The sequence below is a fragment of the Telmatherina bonti genome (assembly GCF_933228915.1).
Source record: "Telmatherina bonti genome assembly, chromosome: 4".
Taxonomy (NCBI): Eukaryota; Metazoa; Chordata; class Actinopteri; order Atheriniformes; family Telmatherinidae; genus Telmatherina; species Telmatherina bonti.
In genome coordinates this window covers 6,396,979-6,417,191 of record NC_136622.1, presented here as the reverse complement: position 1 = coordinate 6,417,191, position 20,213 = coordinate 6,396,979, and the positions used below count along the sequence as shown (strand labels likewise).

Genomic DNA, 20,213 nt, shown 5'->3' with positions numbered 1-20,213 from the left:
TGTTCTTGCTTTAAGCTGGATTCTAAATAATTAGTATATAACCTTGTTTGTCTTATCTGTGTTGACTTATTGTATCCAGTTGTTCAATACTGTTTGGATAATTTGTCTTTTTTGTGGTTTCAATAAAGTTTTGTTGGGAAAAAAAAACATACAGACTTGCCAAACAATGTGTTTTTCCATTTAGATAGTGAAAGAAGAAATTTACCAACATTTTAAATGATAGAAAGTAATTTATTGAAAAAATAAATATTTTGTATAAGAATTTCGCTTTGAATGTTTTTTTTTTTTAAACTGCTGAATAATTCAGACAATCAATAGAAAAAGTGAGGTTCAGACTGCAAATGCATACTGTACTTATGAAAAGACTAAATAGGGCATTTTTTGTCAATGAGTTGTTGCAGTTTATCATAATACTGAGTAGCTGCAATAATTACAATTGATACATAATCTAAGTATACGCTCTTTTTTATGGCCATAGAACTGGGGCTGAAAAAAACACATTACTTTTTCCAGGAATTTCACAACTTAAGTCTTGCATAATGTTGCATTTGGACTGAGACTTTAAAAAAATGACTGATGGAATTTGTGTCCCTATCGTGTCAATAGTATGGATCAGGTATTGATACACACACGCGCATACGTACACACATGTTTTTTTAAATTATTTATTTAACTATTAAAGATTGTAAAACAAGTCAGGGTACAAAAAGACAGCAATAAACAAAGTTACACTATTTGTGGTACGCGCACACAATATAGAGCAAGGGTTTTTTCTCTCTCTCTCTCTCTGTCTCTCGCTTTCTCTCTCTCTCTCTCTCTCTCTGTCTATTTCTCTCTCTATCTATGTCTCTCGCCCTTTGCCGCTGTGTGATGGCTGTTGATTGGACACCTCACTTGTCACTCATGATCCGACTTCTCCCATTGGCTGAAAGTAGAGCGTTTGGGTGGCGGCTTCACGCAGTATCGGGGGTGGGACTGCTGGGTCCAACAGGAAAACTAAAGAAAGGCGAGTATCTAATTTAAAGCGTTGAAACTTTTAAAGTGATTTTGGGAACACTTTTCTATTCAGTTAGTTTGTATGTTGGTGACACTGTTAGAATGAGGCGGTTTGAACATGTTTAGTTTACGCTCGACAAAGGTCTGGCGGAACCAGAAAACTATGTAAAGTTAGCATGCTAACAGTTAGCTTCTTGTTAGCTGACATTCCACTTCCGGAAGGAATATCTTCCAAACACCAAAATATCTGAAAGTTAAACATTAGAATGACATCTAGTTAGTTGGTTTGTTTTTTCCAAAGTTTATCTGTTAATTAGAATTACTGTTGATAGTAAAGAAGAATGTGTGTGAATAAGAGAATTTAAAATACACGCAGACTTGCTAAATGGGCCATGTACCAGTTAGCTAAAGAGCTTTAAACCTGAATTATGTTCACATTAAAACCTCAACAATCTCATATGAAGGGGTCACAGAGAGCTAGTGAGCAATCTGAAAGGAAACTGTCAGGTAAACCATCTGCTAAAATGACCTCTTTTGGTAAAAATCTTTTAAACCTAAAGCAAATGATGATTTTAGAGAAATGTCTCGTTTTATCATCAGTTATCTGTTTTATAATAAAACCTTTATGAGTGTCAATCTCATGAGATGATAAAATGCTCAAATTTATTACAAGATTTATAAACCTGTATATAAAAAAAGGACTTTTAATTAAAGGAATAAGAGTGATGCGTTTTACAATGTTATGTTATTGTATTATTTTCATAATACAAATAAGTTGTGTTTTATTTTTTATACATTTTTTAATATGTACTTATTTCTAACAAAGAGTGGTGCCAACATCATGCTTGATATCAAGCCTACATGGAAGTTAAATCTCAGGAATAGTTCTCCAGACTTCTTGAAGGACTTTACAAAGCTCTTCTTTGGCTGTTTGCTGCTTTTTTTCCCCCCCAGTTCTTTGTCCAGATGATCCAACACTTCTTCACTAATGTTGAGATCCAGGCTCTGATGAGGAAGGATTCTGACCTGTTGCCACTAATTTTCAGTCCAGTTCTTGTGTTATGTGGCATACTTCAGCGTTTTTTTTGACATCCACTCTTCCATGGTGACTGATTCTGATGATGCTTCAGCAACGGGAGGTTTAGATGCGTCACTCAGGTCTTGGTTCAGATATTTGCTGGATTTGTTCCTATTTATTCAGGACATCACTTTCAGATCCTGTTTATCTGCTGTTTTTTTTTTCTCAGTCCTGTCACTTCTCCTTTTGTCCTCTGCTTGCCCAGTTTCAAGGAAACACTCCATACCATGTTGAGATATGCCAAGGTTTCAGCTAACAGCTCTTTCAGACCACTTGGTCCCTTGGTCTTGGTCGGGTACAAAGATTGAACAAAAAACAAGCGATAGAGTGGCCAATGTCCAAAGAAGAACTTTTAAAAACCATCAGAAGGCCTTAAGACCACTTGAACAGATAAGAAAGCCTTGTTCCTTGGGAGAAAAATATTAAGTGAGCCTTGGAAACAGCTGCCCTTGTTCCAGCTTCATCATCTTGTTGGTAATTTAACTCCTTTCATTGCTGCAGTCTACGTGTGGTTGGACTGGAAACAGCAGCTGGTCAAGATGAATTGCAGCAACATCATTGTTACCAAAGAGCAACTTGTGATATTCTGTGATGAAATCTTCAGACTGTTATTAGTTTGCTCATAACTTTAAGGAAATATTTGTCAGACATGCATACAGCTTCCAAAGCGGCTACTTTAGCCAATTTCCCACAACGTTTTCACACTGATTGCACACCAGTACTTCCTGTTCAGCCTTTCTACATCATGAGTCAGAAGTTTTTTAGTTTCCTTTTACAGAATCACTCCACTCTGGTTAAAATGAAAGTTATTTATGTCATTTTGGTGTGAATAACCCTGCTTAATCTGTTGTCTTTCAGATGGCTGCGATCAGAAAGAAACTGGTTATAGTCGGTGATGGAGCCTGTGGAAAGACGTGTCTCCTCATCGTGTTCAGCAAGGATCAGTTCCCTGAAGTCTACGTTCCCACTGTGTTTGAGAACTACGTGGCAGATATCGAGGTGGATGGGAAACAGGTAAGCTGCTATGAGTTTGTCAACCCTGACAATCTTTAATTGGCAGAGGAGGGAAAAGCAGCACAAAGCAGAGCCTCTGGGTTTTATAGAGAGGAGCCGTAAAGCAGAGCACACCAGGTCACATGATCTCATGAGAAACGGATCCACTCCTGCAAAGTTGCAATGTCCCAGTCCGTTTGATGGGAAAGTCCACTTGGTTTGGTGTTTGTGAAACAAATTCTGATCCAGATCAAAGGAGCGGACTCGGTCCACCTACAAACGCAGGTTTTGGTCTGTTTCTGACTAAATACAGGGAGCGAACTACAAAACAAAGTGCGCTGTGGGTTCAGAGCATCGTGGGAACACAACCAAAACGTGTGCATGTGGGTTGATGGGCTGTTCTTAACCGGGGAAATGGCTCGCAGTCGGACCATAGACTGTGTATAAAGAGGTGGGCGGAGCCTCCGTGACATCACTCGTAGGTTTCTGAAGAACTGAACTGAAGCTTGGTGGGCGGTTCCTACCATCACCATCTTGGCAGGAGCATGCGTGGGAAATTTCAGTAAAAGTCTGATGGAAATGTGACCAACCCAGGAGTGCTTGGTTCTGATGTTTAGTCGTTATGTAGCTGCTAGAAACCAAAGTTGTTCTGCGTTAACCAACAGATGAACCCATTTTCTTCTTGTGTTTCTCGTATTAACAGAGTCCACAGTCATACTGGTGTGAATGCACCCTAAACTTTATCTCTTTCTATTTTTTGATGCCAACATAACAAAATAATATAGAAACAAAGTAAAGTACTAGGAGTTAAGTCTGTTGTGTACAGAGTAAATAAATCCTATATCTACCCTGAATTTCTCAGAGAACAAACCTGGAAAAGGCTACAGGACCTCCATCTAGGCTTCTTTCTGGGAACTACATTATAAAACTGTTTTCTTTTCAACCTGAGGAGAAAAGTTAGAAAGCCATTAAAACATCTAGCTTGGACTTTCAGCTGTCCTTTAGCAGGATATCAGATGTCCGACACAGAGCTGTGGAAATAAAGAAACTTCTGATATTATTGACTGCAACAGAATGTTATCGTTGTCGAGATGAATGAACTACACGCTGCTGGTCCTTTCGTCTGACCTCTAATCTCCTCCATGAATCAGCCGGTGTAGATGTGTTTATGTCGTACTCAGACCTAACGCAGCAGCTTGGTGCTCTGTTCCTACAGGTGGAGCTGGCTCTGTGGGACACAGCCGGTCAGGAAGACTATGACCGCCTGAGGCCTCTCTCTTATCCCGACACTGATGTCATCCTCATGTGTTTCTCTATTGACAGCCCTGACAGCTTAGGTGGGTTTCCTGCTCGGCATTATTGCTTTCACTTTGTTTACACCTACGCCATGCTTACAATGTCCACCCTGCTTCGTACAGAGAACATTCCAGAGAAGTGGACTCCAGAGGTCAAACATTTTTGTCCCAACGTACCCATAATTCTGGTGGGGAACAAGAAAGACCTGCGAAATGATGAGCACACGCGCAGAGAGCTGGCCAAGATGAAGCAGGTCAGTGAAGCTTCATGGAGCTGCTTTACATCTTCTCACACACTTTACGGATCACACCTGGCCTGCCAGAGGAGGGTTATGTTACCACTTCATGTTTTTATTGGACTGGGAACTTTTTTATTTAACTAAACCAAAAGAAACATGAGAAAATGTCTGTCCCGTAGAAGCAGCTGCATGTGTGTTTAAGATGCAGATTTCAGCTCCATATCTCAGTGACTTATGTTCAAACCACTGAAATTAGATTGTCTTCATAAGAAATGGTTTCTGAAATCTAAAAGGACTGACATCTAGCTACTTTGTCTCTCAAATAAAGATGCATTTACACTTTTAATTCAGTGTGTTTACTAGGGCTCTGACGATATGCTTTTGTCTCGATTCGATTCCGATTTTTTTGGGTGCTGATTCGATTTAAATTGCGATTCACACAATTCTTTAATATTGCTGATGTTTGTAGATTAAAAACCAAAAAAATGTATAAAACTTTTTTTTGCTCGTCATTTTTCTTTATTTCAATTCGGAGTAAACAACACAGTAGCCAGATCAGCATTCTGCTGCTATAACGCCCAAGAAGACAAGTAAAAAGATCAATATAAATAATAAAAATAACAAAAACTTTGATGGATTTGTATTTATTTGAAAAAAAATCTTTTTTTTTTTTTTTTTTTTTTTTTAAAACAAAAAATGGATTTTAAATTTTGAAGCAAAAAAATCCAGATTTTTTATTCGATTTTCCCACCCCTCGTGTTTACTGTGATGCACATTTAGTTGCCAAAACCAGGATAAATATGCTCTTTGGATTTAAGTAGACTTTATAGTGTTTAGTTTTAAACTGCAGAGATAAAACGCACAAAACCCTGGAAGTTTTAAAGGGTTAAATTAAAATTTCCTGTGTTGCTGTGACAAATATCTGTGAGGAACCTGGAGTCCTGGCGCTTTTAACACATTGCATGTATTTAGGTCAGTAAGAAATTCTGAGCATAATTTTTCTGTCATATTTCATGTTAAAGTGCTTTACAGTGTGTCTGGAAGCAGAGCAAGGCCCGGCTTGTGGCTGCAGCATTTACACTCTGTGCTAAAGGTGGATGAGGAGCATTTTTTCTGGTTTTTAGCCCTTTATGTTCGTAATTTGGTTCATTTTGAGTTTGTTGTGGATCTGTGTCCTGACAGAGGGAATATAGTAGAACTACCAGAAACTGAAGGGGGAGTCTGTTGAGCAGTACAGCGGATGTGTGGCCCGCCAGACTAAAGAAGAGCACAGACTATAGACATAGTGTAGGTAGAAGGTGCATCCCCGGCTCATGGGCTGTGTGTAAAAGATGGACGGAGCCTCCGTTATGTTTCTGAAAAGCTCATTGAGCCACCTTGCAGCCGTCGCTCCCGGAACATACAAAGAGGTAGGCTGTTAGGGGCGATGGGAGCTGGTAGATGACTGCCAGCTCTGACTAGCCTGTAGCTAAGAGCTAACTGAGGTAGGTGGGTTAAAGCTAAGTCACGCTGTTAGCCGGTTGTTCTACACGCTGCCTTCTTGCAGCCGGTAACGGGTACCTGTCAGTCAAAAAGACACGCCCCTAATTCTGCCGAATTGTGAGATTAAATCACTTCCAAAGGAATGAGTCAGTGACTCCATGTTAATGCCATAAATTGTGTGTTATTCCCTGAAAATGAACAAAAATCCAAGTAAAGTCCAGATGTCTTCTCCTTATCAGGGTTTGATACACCTGGTCGTTTGGAACAGGCTCTTTAGTGTTTTCCCTGTTATTCAGCATGTGTTTCTGTGGGTTCCTGAATCAGCGTCAGGTCGGTCAGTGAGGGAGATTCTGATTGGCTGCTGGACCCTCTCACCCTCTAGAGCAGTTTCTCCTGGTTTTTCCTCCCCGTATCTTCGGATCTTCTTCCACAGTCAACAGGCCAGAAGTTGTGATGATGAACAGACCTGCAGTTCATCCTGATTGGCAGCTGGATGTCATGCGAGCGGACCCGGCTCACTGCTTCCCAGCAGGAACCCGTTTCATAGCTGAAGATTGTTTAGGAGTTTATTTATGATTTTTGTTCTGTTGTACGTGAATAGATGCTCATAATTCTGCTTTCCATGAACAGGAGCCAGTTAAGTCGGAGGAGGCGAGGGACATGGCTCACCGGATCAGCGCCTTTGGCTACCTGGAGTGCTCTGCCAAGACGAAGGACGGCGTGAGGGATGTGTTTGAGATGGCCACCAGGGCGGCGCTGCAGGCCAAGAGGCGAGGAAAGAAGGGCGGCTGCGCCCTGCTATAGAGCCTCAAGCCAGGGAGGCGGGGACGGGGAGGGTGGGCAACAACCTTCTTTCTGGGTCTGATGTGTGACTTTAGTGATTTTAATACAGCGTGATGGAGACGAGTTAAAAAAAGGCCAAAGGGAAAAAAGAAACATAAGAAGAAGGGAAAATAATCATTTAAGTCAGTTATATATTTTAGCCATCAAATAAAATGATATAATCTTTCCTGGCAGATCATTAGAGCTGAATTCCAGCGAACACGGAGACGGAAACGTCTCGGAGTCCGCTGGTCCTCATCCTCCTGGTTTGTGCGTTTCCATCAGTGTGTTCCTGCCTTACTAATCATCTTCTGTGGCTCGCAGCGTGGCTGCACTTGTTTCTCAGCTAACCAGACATGAATCACCCGCCAAACAAAGGCAGAGCTGTATTTATATTTTGCACCAGGTCTAAACATAGTAATACCTTTTATCATTATTGTTGTTATGCGAGTTTTCATTTTTCCTTTATTTTCTGCAGACTCAAACTAAGTTACTCGCTTATGGAAATGTAGTTTGGATGTACAAGTTTCATTATCACAGCCATTTTTCAGATCTAAACACGACTTTCAAGCCAGAACTTTAAGAGTATAAACTGGGTTTATCGGCCTTTTTTCATCCCACAAACTGCATGTGGATGTAGAAGAATATTAGTTTATTCATGTCAGCAGTGGAAACGTCTTGTTGCAAGGTTAGTTTTGCAGCTGAAACTTGGTGATGTCCCCTAAATGCCTCATGTGGAAGCATTAGGCATGTAAAGAGGCCAAAGTAAGGAAGCCCTGCATCAAAATGACTTCTTACATGCTTCCCAGTATACGTACTGGGTGGAAATATGGCCAGTCTTTATGAACATTATGTTCTGAGTTACTTTAAGCTTTGCTGTCATTGAACAGTAAAAGGATCTTTAAAAGTCATATCAACGAGGACCATGTTGTTACTTCTAAGCTCGCTTGGTTCTGCGCTTCAGTTTAGTAAACATTTAGCTAATTGCATCGGTTATCAGACCATCTAACATTTATTACATCAGTTATCAGACCATCTAACATTTATTACATCGGTTATCAGACCATCTAACATTTATTACATCGGTTATCAGACCATCTAACATTTATTACATCAGTTATCAGACCATCTAACATTTATTGCATCGGTTATCAGACCATCTAACATTTATTACATCGGTTATCAGACCATCTAACATTTATTACATCGGTTATCAGACCATCTAACATTTATTACATCGGTTATCAGACCATCTAACATTTATTACATCGGTTATCAGGCCATCTAACATTTATTACATCGGTTATCAGACCATCTAACATTTATTACATCGGTTATCAGACCATCTAACATTTATTACATCGGTTATCAGACCATCTAACATTTATTACATCGGTTATCAGACCATCTAACATTTATTACATCGGTTATCAGGCCATCTAACATTTATTACATCGGTTATCAGACCATCTAACATTTATTACATCGGTTATCAGACCATCTAACATTTATTACATCGGTTATCAGACCATCTAACATTTATTACATCGGTTATCAGACCATCTAACATTTATTACATCGGTTATCAGACCATCTAACATTTATTACATCGGTTATCAGACCATCTAACATTTATTACATCGGTTATCAGACCATCTAACATTTATTACATCGGTTATCAGACCATCTAACATTTATTACATCGGTTATCAGACCATCTAACATTTATTACATCGGTTATCAGGCCATCTAACATTTATTACATCGGTTATCAGGCCATCTAACATTTATTACATCGGTTATCAGACCATCTAACATTTATTACATCGGTTATCAGACCATCTAACATTTATTACATCGGTTATCAGACCATCTAACATTTATTACATCGGTTATCAGACCATCTAACATTTATTACATCGGTTATCAGGCCATCTAACATTTATTACATCGGTTATCAGACCATCTAACATTTATTACATCGGTTATCAGACCATCTAACATTTATTACATCGGTTATCAGGCCATCTAACATTTATTACATCGGTTATCAGACCATCTAACATTTATTACATCGGTTATCAGGCCATCTAACATTTATTACATCGGTTATCAGACCATCTAACATTTATTACATCGGTTATCAGACCATCTAACATTTATTACATCGGTTATCAGACCATCTAACATTTATTACATCGGTTATCAGGCCATCTAACATTTATTACATCGGTTATCAGACCATCTAACATTTATTACATCGGTTATCAGACCATCTAACATTTATTACATTGGTTATCAGACCATCTAACATTTATTACATCGGTTATCAGACCATCTAACATTTATTACATCGGTTATCAGACCATCTAACATTTATTGCATCGGTTATCAGGCCATCTAACATTTATTACATCGGTTATCAGACCATCTAACATTTATTACATCGGTTATCAGGCCATCTAACATTTATTACATCGGTTATCAGACCATCTAACATTTATTACATCGGTTATCAGACCATCTAACATTTATTGCATCGGTTATCAGGCCATCTACACACTCAGTCCGACTCAGCATGCCTACGGCAGGAAATGAAACTCCGTTTGCCTTTTTTAAGGCAGAACTCTGTGATGAAAAGGGATCGTCTCGTTTTTCACTCAGTCAGTGGACAGTCGAGCCCATGTCTGATTAGAATGGGAAATATTCGTGTTGGTGCTTTAGTTTGAGTAAATGGAGGATCTGAAGCTGCAGTGTCTGAAAGCGTCTCAACCAGCAGTTTAATTCAGACCGATCTGAATGGGAAACACGGTTTTATTTGAGTCAAACCGAGCCGTGTTTTCTGCCGCTTTCAACCTGAAATCCATAACGTGAGGTCATGATGGGGATCTTAGCATAAAACTGCCTTCATGTTGTTATTTTTCAGACATTTTTCTGTGATTTGGGTTTATTTTAAGAGTTAAGTCGTGGTCATGATCTGAAATAACTCCAGTAAGTGGAGGTTACTGGAAGCTCCTGGTGAGGGATGGTGGTGAGATGAGTGCTGTTGAAGCCTACGTTTTACTGCATGCATGACGGTTAGCAGCTCCGCTTGGCGTGTTTTCTTTCTGTACTTTCCCTGCGTTGTATAGCATTTTATGTTCCTTTAACGTTGTGATATTCTACTGGCTAACCCTGTATTATTTGCACAAACGTATAAGACAATAGGTCAGTGTCATTTAGGCATGAAAACATGAGTAATGTTGATTTCTTTACTGCAAGCATCTCTAAGAGGATTGGTTATTTGTATGAGAAATACTTTTATATTCCAGTTTTTCGTCACCTTTCTGCAGTCATCTTTTTTACTGTATTCTAAAGGAAATAAATCTAACAAGACCAAATTCTGCCTCTGCTGTTTTTGTCTCTTTCAGTTTTGTTAAAAGGTATTTAAAGTTTTTATGAGTGCAGAAACCAGTAAATATGAATAAAAGCATACCAAAACAGAGACGAGAAGCCAGAAAATCTCAGCGTATGAACATGTTGGGGTTCCTTTCTGCTTGTTGTCCTCTCAGACCATCGTCTCATCACTTTTCTGCTTTGAATAAAGTCTGTTTTTCCTCACTTGTCTCAAAAAGCAGTCGTAGTCTGACTGTAAACGTTGCCTTTATACAGACTCCTTCTGTAATCTGCATTTATTGATCTTTTTTTTTTTGCTTTTTACCAGCTATAAACACCTTGACTAAGTAATTGTCTTTCCACTGGACATTTCCTCCCTGCAGATAGTTGAGGCACGATGCAACTCCTGCAAGTGTTGTCAGTAATAAATTGTGTATTTAAAGGATTCCTAACCTGGTCTTTCCATGTCTCCACTGTCCTATAAGTGTTTTAAAAACATTTTTTAAAAACTTATGAAATCAAAACAAATTTTATTAAAGTGATTTTTCTGATCCTTTATTCATAATAAAATTCTTCTGAGATTTTGAAAAACATAGAAGGGCCTGTTTTTTTCCTAAATGTTTCCTAAATCCAGCAGAGATGCAGGTGTATTATCAGCAAAAAATAATGTAATCCATCCTGGTAGTTTGGTCCGCTGATGAAGGCAGAGGAAAACATCCCGTGTTGGTTTTGGCAGCAGACAATCGACCGCTGTTTCCACATCTTCTCACAGCTTGTTGATAACGGCGCCTGAGACAGACCCAGCAGGTGTGTTTAGGTGTAGAAAGGAGTGTGTTTATGCAATTAGCTCCCCAGGATGACGAAATCCTGGGACAAATAAAAAAAACAGCGTTTTTAAGACTTCAGCCTTGTGGACAGTTTTGCTGCGAACAAAACGGCCAGACGGAAAAACTCAACGTCTTCAAAAGAAAGGCTTCTGGGGATGTTACCGCTTCTGGTCAACACCAATACACACGTTTTAACTTGAAAAAAGTGTCATTTCTGGGTGATGACACCTATAAGTTATTCCATCATATCTCCGGAAAAATACAAGCTGAAGCTGCTTCAGGAAAGAAGCGTTTATCTCATCTGTGAGCTGGTGGATGTATGGCGGATTTCCACATATTTAATCTGCAGTTTCATCATAAGTTCTGATTTCCTTTCATACCTTTTGTCTGTTTTTACATTATATTTTATATAGCCTGGATATACTGTAATTGTAAGTTTTTTTTTTATATACTTTGTGATTAGGTAGATAAATAGCATTAATTGTCATCCTACATTAGTACAATGAATTTTAAAAGTAACTCCCTAAAACGCCCTCAGTGACACTAACAACACAAAAACAGGCAGTATTCTGGAAGAAGACACTGTGCCAGACTGTCTTAAGGTTTGTTGGTGGAGATCTGAGTTCAGGACAGTGATCCCTTTGGGTAAAAGTTGTCTTTAAACCAATTTGTTCTGGTCTGTAAAGACCTGCAGCGTCTGTCTGAAGGCAGCAGGTCACAAAGATGAAAGCCAGGATGAGTTGTGTCCTTTATGACGTTCCTGCCCTGCCGAGGCAGCGTGAGGTACGGACATCAGATGGAGAGGGCAGCCGACGACCTGCTGTGCTGCGTTTAGCACCCTCTGTAGCCTCTTCCTGTTGTCCACCGTGCAGCTGGAATGCCACGCTGTGAAGGCGTAGGTCAGCAGGTGGAGCAGTAGAAGGTCAGCAGGTGTTGAGGTGTTCCTTTCTGAGCAGGAAGAGGAGCTGCCTGACCAGCGCTGTGGTGGTTTTGGACCAGGAAAGAGCATCAGAATTAGAAGGTCTGTATTTGGACTTCAGTCACTTCTCTGCAGGGGTCCATTTCTATGTTTGGACTTTTACGTTGTCGGTAAATATAAAATTCATGTTTAATCTTGAGGAAACCCACCAGCTGTCCTCTGATGTCCCTGTCTACGGCTTTTTTCTCCCCTTTCCAGTCTGCAGAGATGTTCTCTTGCAAAAATCCAAAAGTTTACCAAATTCCTCAGGCAGAACATCTGGATTCTGCTCTCCCAGATGTTCCTGAACTGTTTCTATTTGGTTGAAGAGTAAAAAATCATGGATATGACTAAAAGCTAGCTTAAACATCTGCAGTTGAAGGTCTTAATGTTGGACCCATGTTCCCAACTGGAGATGTTAATGGAAACTAAGAAGAAAGGAGGTGATTCAGCTGAAAATGAGGGAAAAGATGGCAGCTGTGTCTGTCACTGGGGGCAAGTAAAATAACAGAAATGCAAAGATGCCAAAAGTTTCTATCAGGGGACAAGTTAACTGAGTTCTTATTAATCCCATTACAGTTCACTGGTCAGGAGCATGGACCAGAACGACAGGTGGACAGAAACATGGCGCTCCACGAACAGTCTCATCCTCAACACCTCCCAGACAAAGGAGCGAGTTATTGATTCTGGATACCACCATCCAGAACCGGAACAACCTTCTGCGTGCAACAAACATCACAATGTAGCCGAGATGATGTGGATTCATTACCAATGGATCTGGAATCTGAGAGTGGATCCATATAAGATGGATGTAGGACCAGAACATCGGCTGGAAATGAGCTGTTTGCAGGAGGTCTGAGCTCTCCCTGGGGTTTCATATATTTTTTAGAAATTAATCAGATGCAACTTTTTTTTTTTAAATCCTGAAAATGTTCCCTGGCAGCAATAAGAAATGCATCAGAATGATTTGAACGTACACATCCCACCAATACATCCAGTGTTAGTGGGGAATTACTCTGAAATTTGGCTCTTTTTACCTGAGTGGCCTCCATTTTCATGTCAGTGATTCTACAGTTTTAGGTTTGTTGTTAAACTGAAGATCAGAATCAGAACCTCTGCAGGTCCGTTGTCTTCTCTGACTTTTCCTAGAAGTTCAAAATGTCCCAGTCATGCTGTCGGCTGCATTCAACGATTTCTGAGCAGCATCCTGGACACCAGTCTGATTATTGATATCCTGATACGATATTATGAAAAGAAAGTGTTAAATGGAAGTTTGTTGTTACAAGATTAGTGCTACTTAGAAAACAGCAGTACTTATGCAGAAAATACAGTTCACAAATTGCACTTTTTTTATTCATCTCAGCTTATTTGTATAGCACCACCTAACAATGTCATCTCAGAGCCCTTTACAGACACAACAGTTCAAGCCAATTCACAACAAGTCGCCTAGTTAAGAGAAACCAACACATTGCATGGGATCTTCACTTGGATTCAACCCTCCATCCGGAGCTGCATGAGGAGACGGTGAAAAGGGAAAACTCTTTTAACAGGAAGGCAGAACCCTTTTTCAGCCGAGGGATCAGTTTAATTTACAGTTGACATGGTAAAACAAAACACATCTGATCTATGGGCAATCCCTTCTGCATCATAAATAAAGTGCAAACATTGATTTTAGTTGTTTATTAGGCTGAAAGACATCAGTTTTCTCCAGTAAAAAACAGCTGCTGTTTGTCTTAAGACTTAAAGGAGTGTGGAAAGTAAAAATTCACGACTGATGAACTCAAAATACAACTCAAGTCTAATAATGCTGCGAAAAATGTCAAGAAATGTGAATCCAGTGAATCAGCAGGAACATTACCAATCCAACGTCTGAGGGGAAGCTGAGCAACATGATGTCAGCTGCAGGTTCAGAAAGGTGAGCTTATCACTTCTCTTTTAAACTAACACCGAGCTTCCGGAAAGATCTAAACCAACACCGAGCTTCCGGAAAGATCTAAACCAACACCGAGCTTCCGGAAAGATCTAAACCAACACCGAGCTTCCGGAAAGATCTAAACCAACACCGAGCTTCCGGAAAGATCTAAACCAACACCGAGCTTCCGGAAAGATCTAAACCAACACCGAGCTTCCGGAAAGATCTAAACCAACACCGAGCTTCCGGAAAGATCTAAACCAACACCGAGCTTCCGGAAAGATCTAAACCAACACCGAGCTTCCGGAAAGATCTAAACCAACACCGAGCTTCCGGAAAGATCTAAACCAACACCGAGCTTCCGGAAAGATCTAAACCAACACCGAGCTTCCGGAAAGATCTAAACCAACACCGAGCTTCCGGAAAGATCTAAACCAACACCGAGCTTCAGGAAAGATCTAAACCAACACCGAGCTTCAGGAAAGATCTAAACCAACACCGAGCTTCCGGAAAGATCTAAACCAACACCGAGCTTCCAGAAAGATCTAAACTCATAGTTTTTTTAATTAGCTTGTCTCTTACTTGATGAATCAGGCTTTTATCTGTGCTACAGTCATTTAATGCTTATGACGTTGTCTCTGGGTGACGGATCTGCTGCCGGCAGGTCAGTTCACCGGGTCTGAGTCTGAATCAGGTGTGTTGCAGTGAGGGGAAACCTCTAAAACCTGCAGGAAACTGTGAGGACCAGGACTATGGGTCCACTCTGCGGTTTTTCCTGCGGAAATAAGACGTCTTCTGAAGAAGGTCAGCAGTAACGGAGGCTTCACAGAGGCGCACGCTCCCCGTGCTGGGCGGAAGTCGTCTCCATACCATCAATGATGCAGGCTTTTGAACAACTGGAAGGTCTGGTTTCCAAGAGGACCCCCTTAATGCAACTACCGAAGAGCCCTGGACCCCTCCTGACAGCTGCGTGCTGAACCCATACTTAGTTCTTGTTAACACACAGTAATTTTTTTCTTTCAGTTTGGGACAAATCCTCTTCATTTCTTTTTTATGCCGATGATGCGTTTCTGTTGACTTCTAAAAACCTTCCGTTCACACCGGATGGCCCCACACCTGAATCCAATGGATAAAAATCAGCCCGTCTAAATCTGTGGTCATAGTTCTGAACAAATAACGGGGAGTGATGACCCCTTGCCTCGAGTGGGGGAGTTTAAGTATCTCAGGTGGGTGAGTTATGGCATATCAGAGGGGAGATGGACAGACAGATGGGTGCTTTGTCAGCAGTAAGGAGGGCGCTGCACTGCACCTGAACCAACTGGAAGACATTTACTGGTCCAGCTCAGTTCCAGTCCTCATCTGTGGTCATTGGATTTAGTGACCAACAGACTGAGATATGAGCAGCTGAAAGGAGCTTCCTTCAGAGGGTGGTAGGACTCGGGTTAGGCCAGGAGATGAGCATCATGAAGCCATCGCTCCTCCACACTGAAAGGATTTGGCTGAGGGTGCATTCGGATGACTAGATGCTTCCCACTCGTCTCCCTTCGGAGGTCTTTCCTGCATATCCAACCAGGACAGGAACCTGGGGAGATCGTATATCCCTCCTGGCCTGGGAACACCTCTGTTTCACCAAACAGGAGCTGGGAGAGGGATGTCTGGGTTTTCCTGCTGAATCTGCTGCCTCCTTGACCCGATGTTGGATCAGCGGAGGAAGGATTTGCCTCGAGTCGGTAAGATTTTGTCCTTGAACTGCATTTAGCTAACAATAATTACCTCACTTTTTCTTCACCCTTTCCACATCATCCCAATGTTTTGGGGAAAAAGATTGACCAGGCGTAGGTCTTGGTAGGTGGGAGGTCTTGTTCACGAGTGAGGGAAGGATGGAGCGCGAGATCGACAGACGGATCGGTGCGGCGTCTGCAGTAATGCGGACTCTGCGCCGGTCTGTCGTGGTGAAGAAGGAGCTGAGTCAGAAGGCGAAGCTCTCGATTTACCAGTCGATCTACGTTCCTACCCTCACCTATGGTCATGAGCTGTGGGTCGTGACCGAAAGAACCAGATCTCGTATACAGACACCTGAAATGAGTTTCCTCCGCAGGGTGGCCGGGCTCTCCCTTAGAGATAGGGTGAGGAGCTCGGTCATCCGGGAGGAGATCAGAGTAGAGCCGCTGCTCCTCCGCATCGAGAGGAACCAGTTGAGGTGCCTCGGGCATCTGGTCAGGATGCCTCCTGGACCTCCCTGGTGAGGTGTTCCAGGCACGTCCCTCTGGGAGGAGACCCCGGGGAAGACCCAGGACACGCTGGAGGGATTATATCTCTCGGCTGGCCTGGGAACGCCTCGGGATCCCCCCCGCAGAGTTGGCAAATGTGGCTGGGGAGAGGGAAGTCTGGGCTTCCCTGCTTAGGCTGCTGCCCCTGGATAAGTGGTGGAAGATGGATGGATTAATCAGGGACATTTTTACCATAAAACAGGACAGTTTGATCTGACTAAAATGGTCTCCAAGTCCTGTCTCCTCCTCTCTAAACTCTCTGGTCCAGCCTCCAGGTACCAGCGGGTCCAGTCAGTAAACAGCCCTGGTGGTTTCTGGCGTCTCTGCGGTGATTTACTGGGAGAACCGTGAGCCCCACATCGTGCATGCTGACCTCAGCTTTGGGCTATAATGTCTGATGGAGACCCGTCACAAAATCCTGATAGCAAGGCTCTGAAAAGAAAACAAGAGATGTTGAGGATTCAGTTGATTCATTTTAAACGGCACCAGCCAGCAGCCACAAACCCGTGTCCGGCTCAATGAAGGAGTGTCTGATGAGGAAGTCCAAGACGACCATGGCAGAGTTGGGTTTGAAGTCGTCAGTGGCCAGCAGCTCCTTCACCTGGAACCTCGAGCAGAAGATGCCTCTCTTATTAAACTGCACGAGTTTAATGCCATCCATCACCAGAGTTAAACATAAGGAAAGCTAACCGTCTCTACAGGCAGCAGGTAGAACTCTTGCACCTCTCCGTCTCCGACTCTGGGCTTGAACTCCAGAGGAAGCTGCAGATCAAAGACAAACTGGCTCTCTGGAAACACCCCTTCTTCATCCTCATAGGTGTAGCTAGGAAACAGATCCAACATAGAGCTGCTTGGACTGGGTTTTGTTTGGAGTCTAGAAGCTCCGTGATTTTAGGTTTCTGCATGTTCGGTTTGTGTGTGCAAAGACCTTCTGTCCTGCAAGGCAGCATAAAATCTGTGGGGCTAAAACAGTGAATGTGACAAAATGACACCTGAAACAAAGATGGATTTATATCACAAATATTCATTCATTCATCCATTATACTAACTGCTTAATCCAATTCAGGGTCACAGTGCTAACCACTGTGCAGCCCTTTATCACAAATAAAATAAAATAAAGAATGTGACTAAATAACACCTGAAACAAAGATGGATTTATATCACAAACAAATAAAATAAAAATAAAATAACATAAATAAGTGAATGTAACTAAATAAGAGCTGAAATAAGGATGGATTTATATCAGAAACCAACAAAATAAAACATAATATAATAAAATATAAAAAATAAATAATATAAAATTGTAAAAATGAAATAAATGAGGGTTAGAATGAGAGTCTATTCACCGTCTGATGATTGTGCAGCTGTTGACCGCCTACCGTGTTTCTGACTGATTAAGCCCCATTCTGCGATTTATAATGTTTAATACATTCTTCTCCTTCTGTTTTCTGAGTTTGTTTTATTGTTCTTCATGGTGACAGTCTGACCATCCATCTCATCTCCTGCTGCTGCCGTGTTGGATTTTTGTTGTAACACATGAGACTTAATGTGGCCACAGAGATGTGAGAGAGGAAACATGAGGATGATGGGACAAGCTGCTTTTGTTGGTCGATACATTCAGTCTGAGTTCAGATCTTTTCATTTTTAATCAAGACAAATGAGAGATACCGACAGACTTGTCCTCTGACTCTGGGATGAGCTCACCTTACTGTTCCTACAGGATGAGCCTTCTCAGAGATGTCTTCTGGGATACACGCCTCCTCCTGACATTCTTTAATCAGGGTGTGTTTGATGCCAACCCCAGCAGCCAGACCGCCTGCAGCCTGCCAGGTAAAACACAACCTGGTGATTAATCCATGCAGGAAATCCAGCTTGTGTCCTCAGAGTCGGTCACACTGTGGGCTCACCATGTTGTCCAGCAGTCCCGGATACGTCTGCTTGGTGTTGGAGCGTCGAGCCAGCCACATGCTGACTTCCCCGGTCTCACTCACTGTGTAGCCGTTGATGTGAACGCCATACCGCTTCACCCCAAAGAGACCTGCAGCGTAGCGGCACAGGTGGCTCAAACCATCGCCATCAGAGACAAGACGAGAGAAACCACCGCCGCTGGCAGACACTTACTAGTTGCTGCTCTTTCCATCCACATCAGAGGAGGGTCCGAGAACCTGGGCATCACACTGTACCGCTGAAAGATAAGAACGCTGCTAAGCAACGACATGTGGAGACATTTTACAGTCCAGGTTTAACTCCAGTGGAAGAAAGCAGAGAGTGTCATCAGAACAGCTGATAAGGAAAACAAGTAAACCATGTTCAGGCAAAAAGAGTTTATTTTCATCTCAATAAAAAAATCTAATAATAAAATATTAGTTATAAATAGTTTAACCAATAATCAGAGGAAGACTAAACACATTGATGAAGCTGGTGTAGAAAGTCTGGTTTGTTCTTTTCCAAAAGATCCCAACTGCTTTTAAGGACTTCCTTCAGGGATGAAATGATGAAACGTAAATGCTTGCAGTTCTGCTACTCTCAGAAAGTTTGAACATGTTCATCTTCTCCACAACTTCCGAGTCTAGAAAAAATGGACCCTCTTCAGTTCTAGGTCCTCTGTATCAGGGAAAACACAGATAATCTGATCTTTACCTGGTCTTAAAATGAAGAACATGATACCATGGCTACATCTCAGACTCTGCAGGCCTCAGCTGGCACGTTAAACACGTTAAAACCATGGTTTATCAGGACGGCTTGCAGGAGAAAGCCTCCTCTCTCTGCAGAGAACATGGCAACACAGCTTAAACTGGCAACGCTGCAGCTGAACAAACCACAAGGCTTCTGGAACAATGAGCTCATACTGTCTGACAAACACAGTGGTGGAAGGATGGTGATGTGGGCTTGTTCTGAAGGCACAGCGGACCATGAGCTCCTCCAGAAACCAAAGGTTTCTATCGGATCTGAATCCATCTGTCCGTCTGAAACTGCATCGTGCTGCAGGACCATGATCCCAAACACATCTACAGCAGAATGACGTGAAGCTGTTGAGATGAAGTTCAGACTGGACTGAGATGCAGGAGCTGCAGAGACGCCAACGCTGCAAACCTCAAAGAGCTGAAGCAACGCTGGGGAGAAGACAGGAGCAGAACTCCTCCACAACTATCACCATCGAAGCTAGAATTTAGACCATTTATTCAGGAAATCCTTTACTTATTGCACATTTAGGGTTTTTCTGGCCATTTTGTTTTGTCACATGCATCCATACATGTTACTACAGGTTTACCTGGCATGTGGACAGAAAGAAAGCACAGTCGCTCATCTGTACCTGGGACAGAAGCCTCACCTCATCCCTCCATCCTTTCAGGCAGGTCAGGGAGTCTTCCTGTCTGAGGGTTTGCAGGACAGCATCCACAGCCTCCGACCTCCTCTGGTAGGAGTCCAGACTGGAGCAGAGACCCACAGCGCCCTCCTGGGGTGACCTGAACACCTGGGGGTGCTGGGACAACAGAGAAGCGACTGGAGGAGGAATCCAGCCGACTTGAACTCCATTCACCTCAAACCTGAAGCAGCTGGTCCGACAGGAGCCTGCGGGGAAAGACGGACTCTTTACAGCTGCCTCCATGCCGTCAGACACGTGTTTTACTTTCACTCTTCTCACCTACCTGGGAAATAAAAGTTGTTCATTCTGCGGAGGAGTTGGAGGATTTTCTCTGACCACAGACCGGAAGACATGTTTAGGTTTCAGTGTCTCCAGACCAACAACCCCCTCTCCACCAGGCCGCCTCTCTGCTCAGCCTAAAGTCCAGCTGGGTGAAGTTACAAACATCCACACACTGGACTGAAAGAAGCTACTGAAAACTCATAGACATCATATATACGTAGACGTCTCATTAAGCGCTGGAGAGTGAACCAGCGTCGCCGCCATATTGGATGGGTCTCTGCTTTCGAGTCTTGCTGCAGAATCAACGTAGTTTCCCC

The 20,213-nt window shown here is 42.2% G+C and overlaps 2 protein-coding genes across 2 annotated transcripts; one reads left to right on the top strand and one right to left on the bottom strand.

The window, feature by feature from the left end:
• Positions 1 to 947: 947 nt before the first annotated feature.
• rhoaa (ras homolog gene family, member Aa) lies at positions 948 to 8,177 on the top strand. Its single transcript, XM_079239479.1, has 5 exons — positions 948 to 1,006; positions 2,933 to 3,088; positions 4,284 to 4,404; positions 4,486 to 4,616; positions 6,714 to 8,177. Exons 2-5 carry the CDS (start codon positions 2,933 to 2,935, stop codon positions 6,885 to 6,887), a joined length of 582 nt encoding a protein of 193 aa, XP_079095605.1. The 5' UTR covers positions 948 to 1,006; the 3' UTR covers positions 6,888 to 8,177.
• Positions 8,178 to 13,431: 5,254 nt separating this feature from the next.
• tpk2 (thiamin pyrophosphokinase 2) lies at positions 13,432 to 20,057 on the bottom strand. The gene is made up of 8 exons (XM_079239702.1): positions 19,898 to 20,057; positions 19,579 to 19,820; positions 18,369 to 18,432; positions 18,155 to 18,285; positions 17,952 to 18,070; positions 16,938 to 17,070; positions 16,752 to 16,848; positions 13,432 to 16,679 (listed from the first exon to the last, which is right to left on the bottom strand). Exons 1-8 carry the CDS (start codon positions 19,965 to 19,967, stop codon positions 16,633 to 16,635), a joined length of 903 nt encoding a protein of 300 aa, XP_079095828.1. The 5' UTR covers positions 19,968 to 20,057; the 3' UTR covers positions 13,432 to 16,632.
• Positions 20,058 to 20,213: the final 156 nt, after the last annotated feature.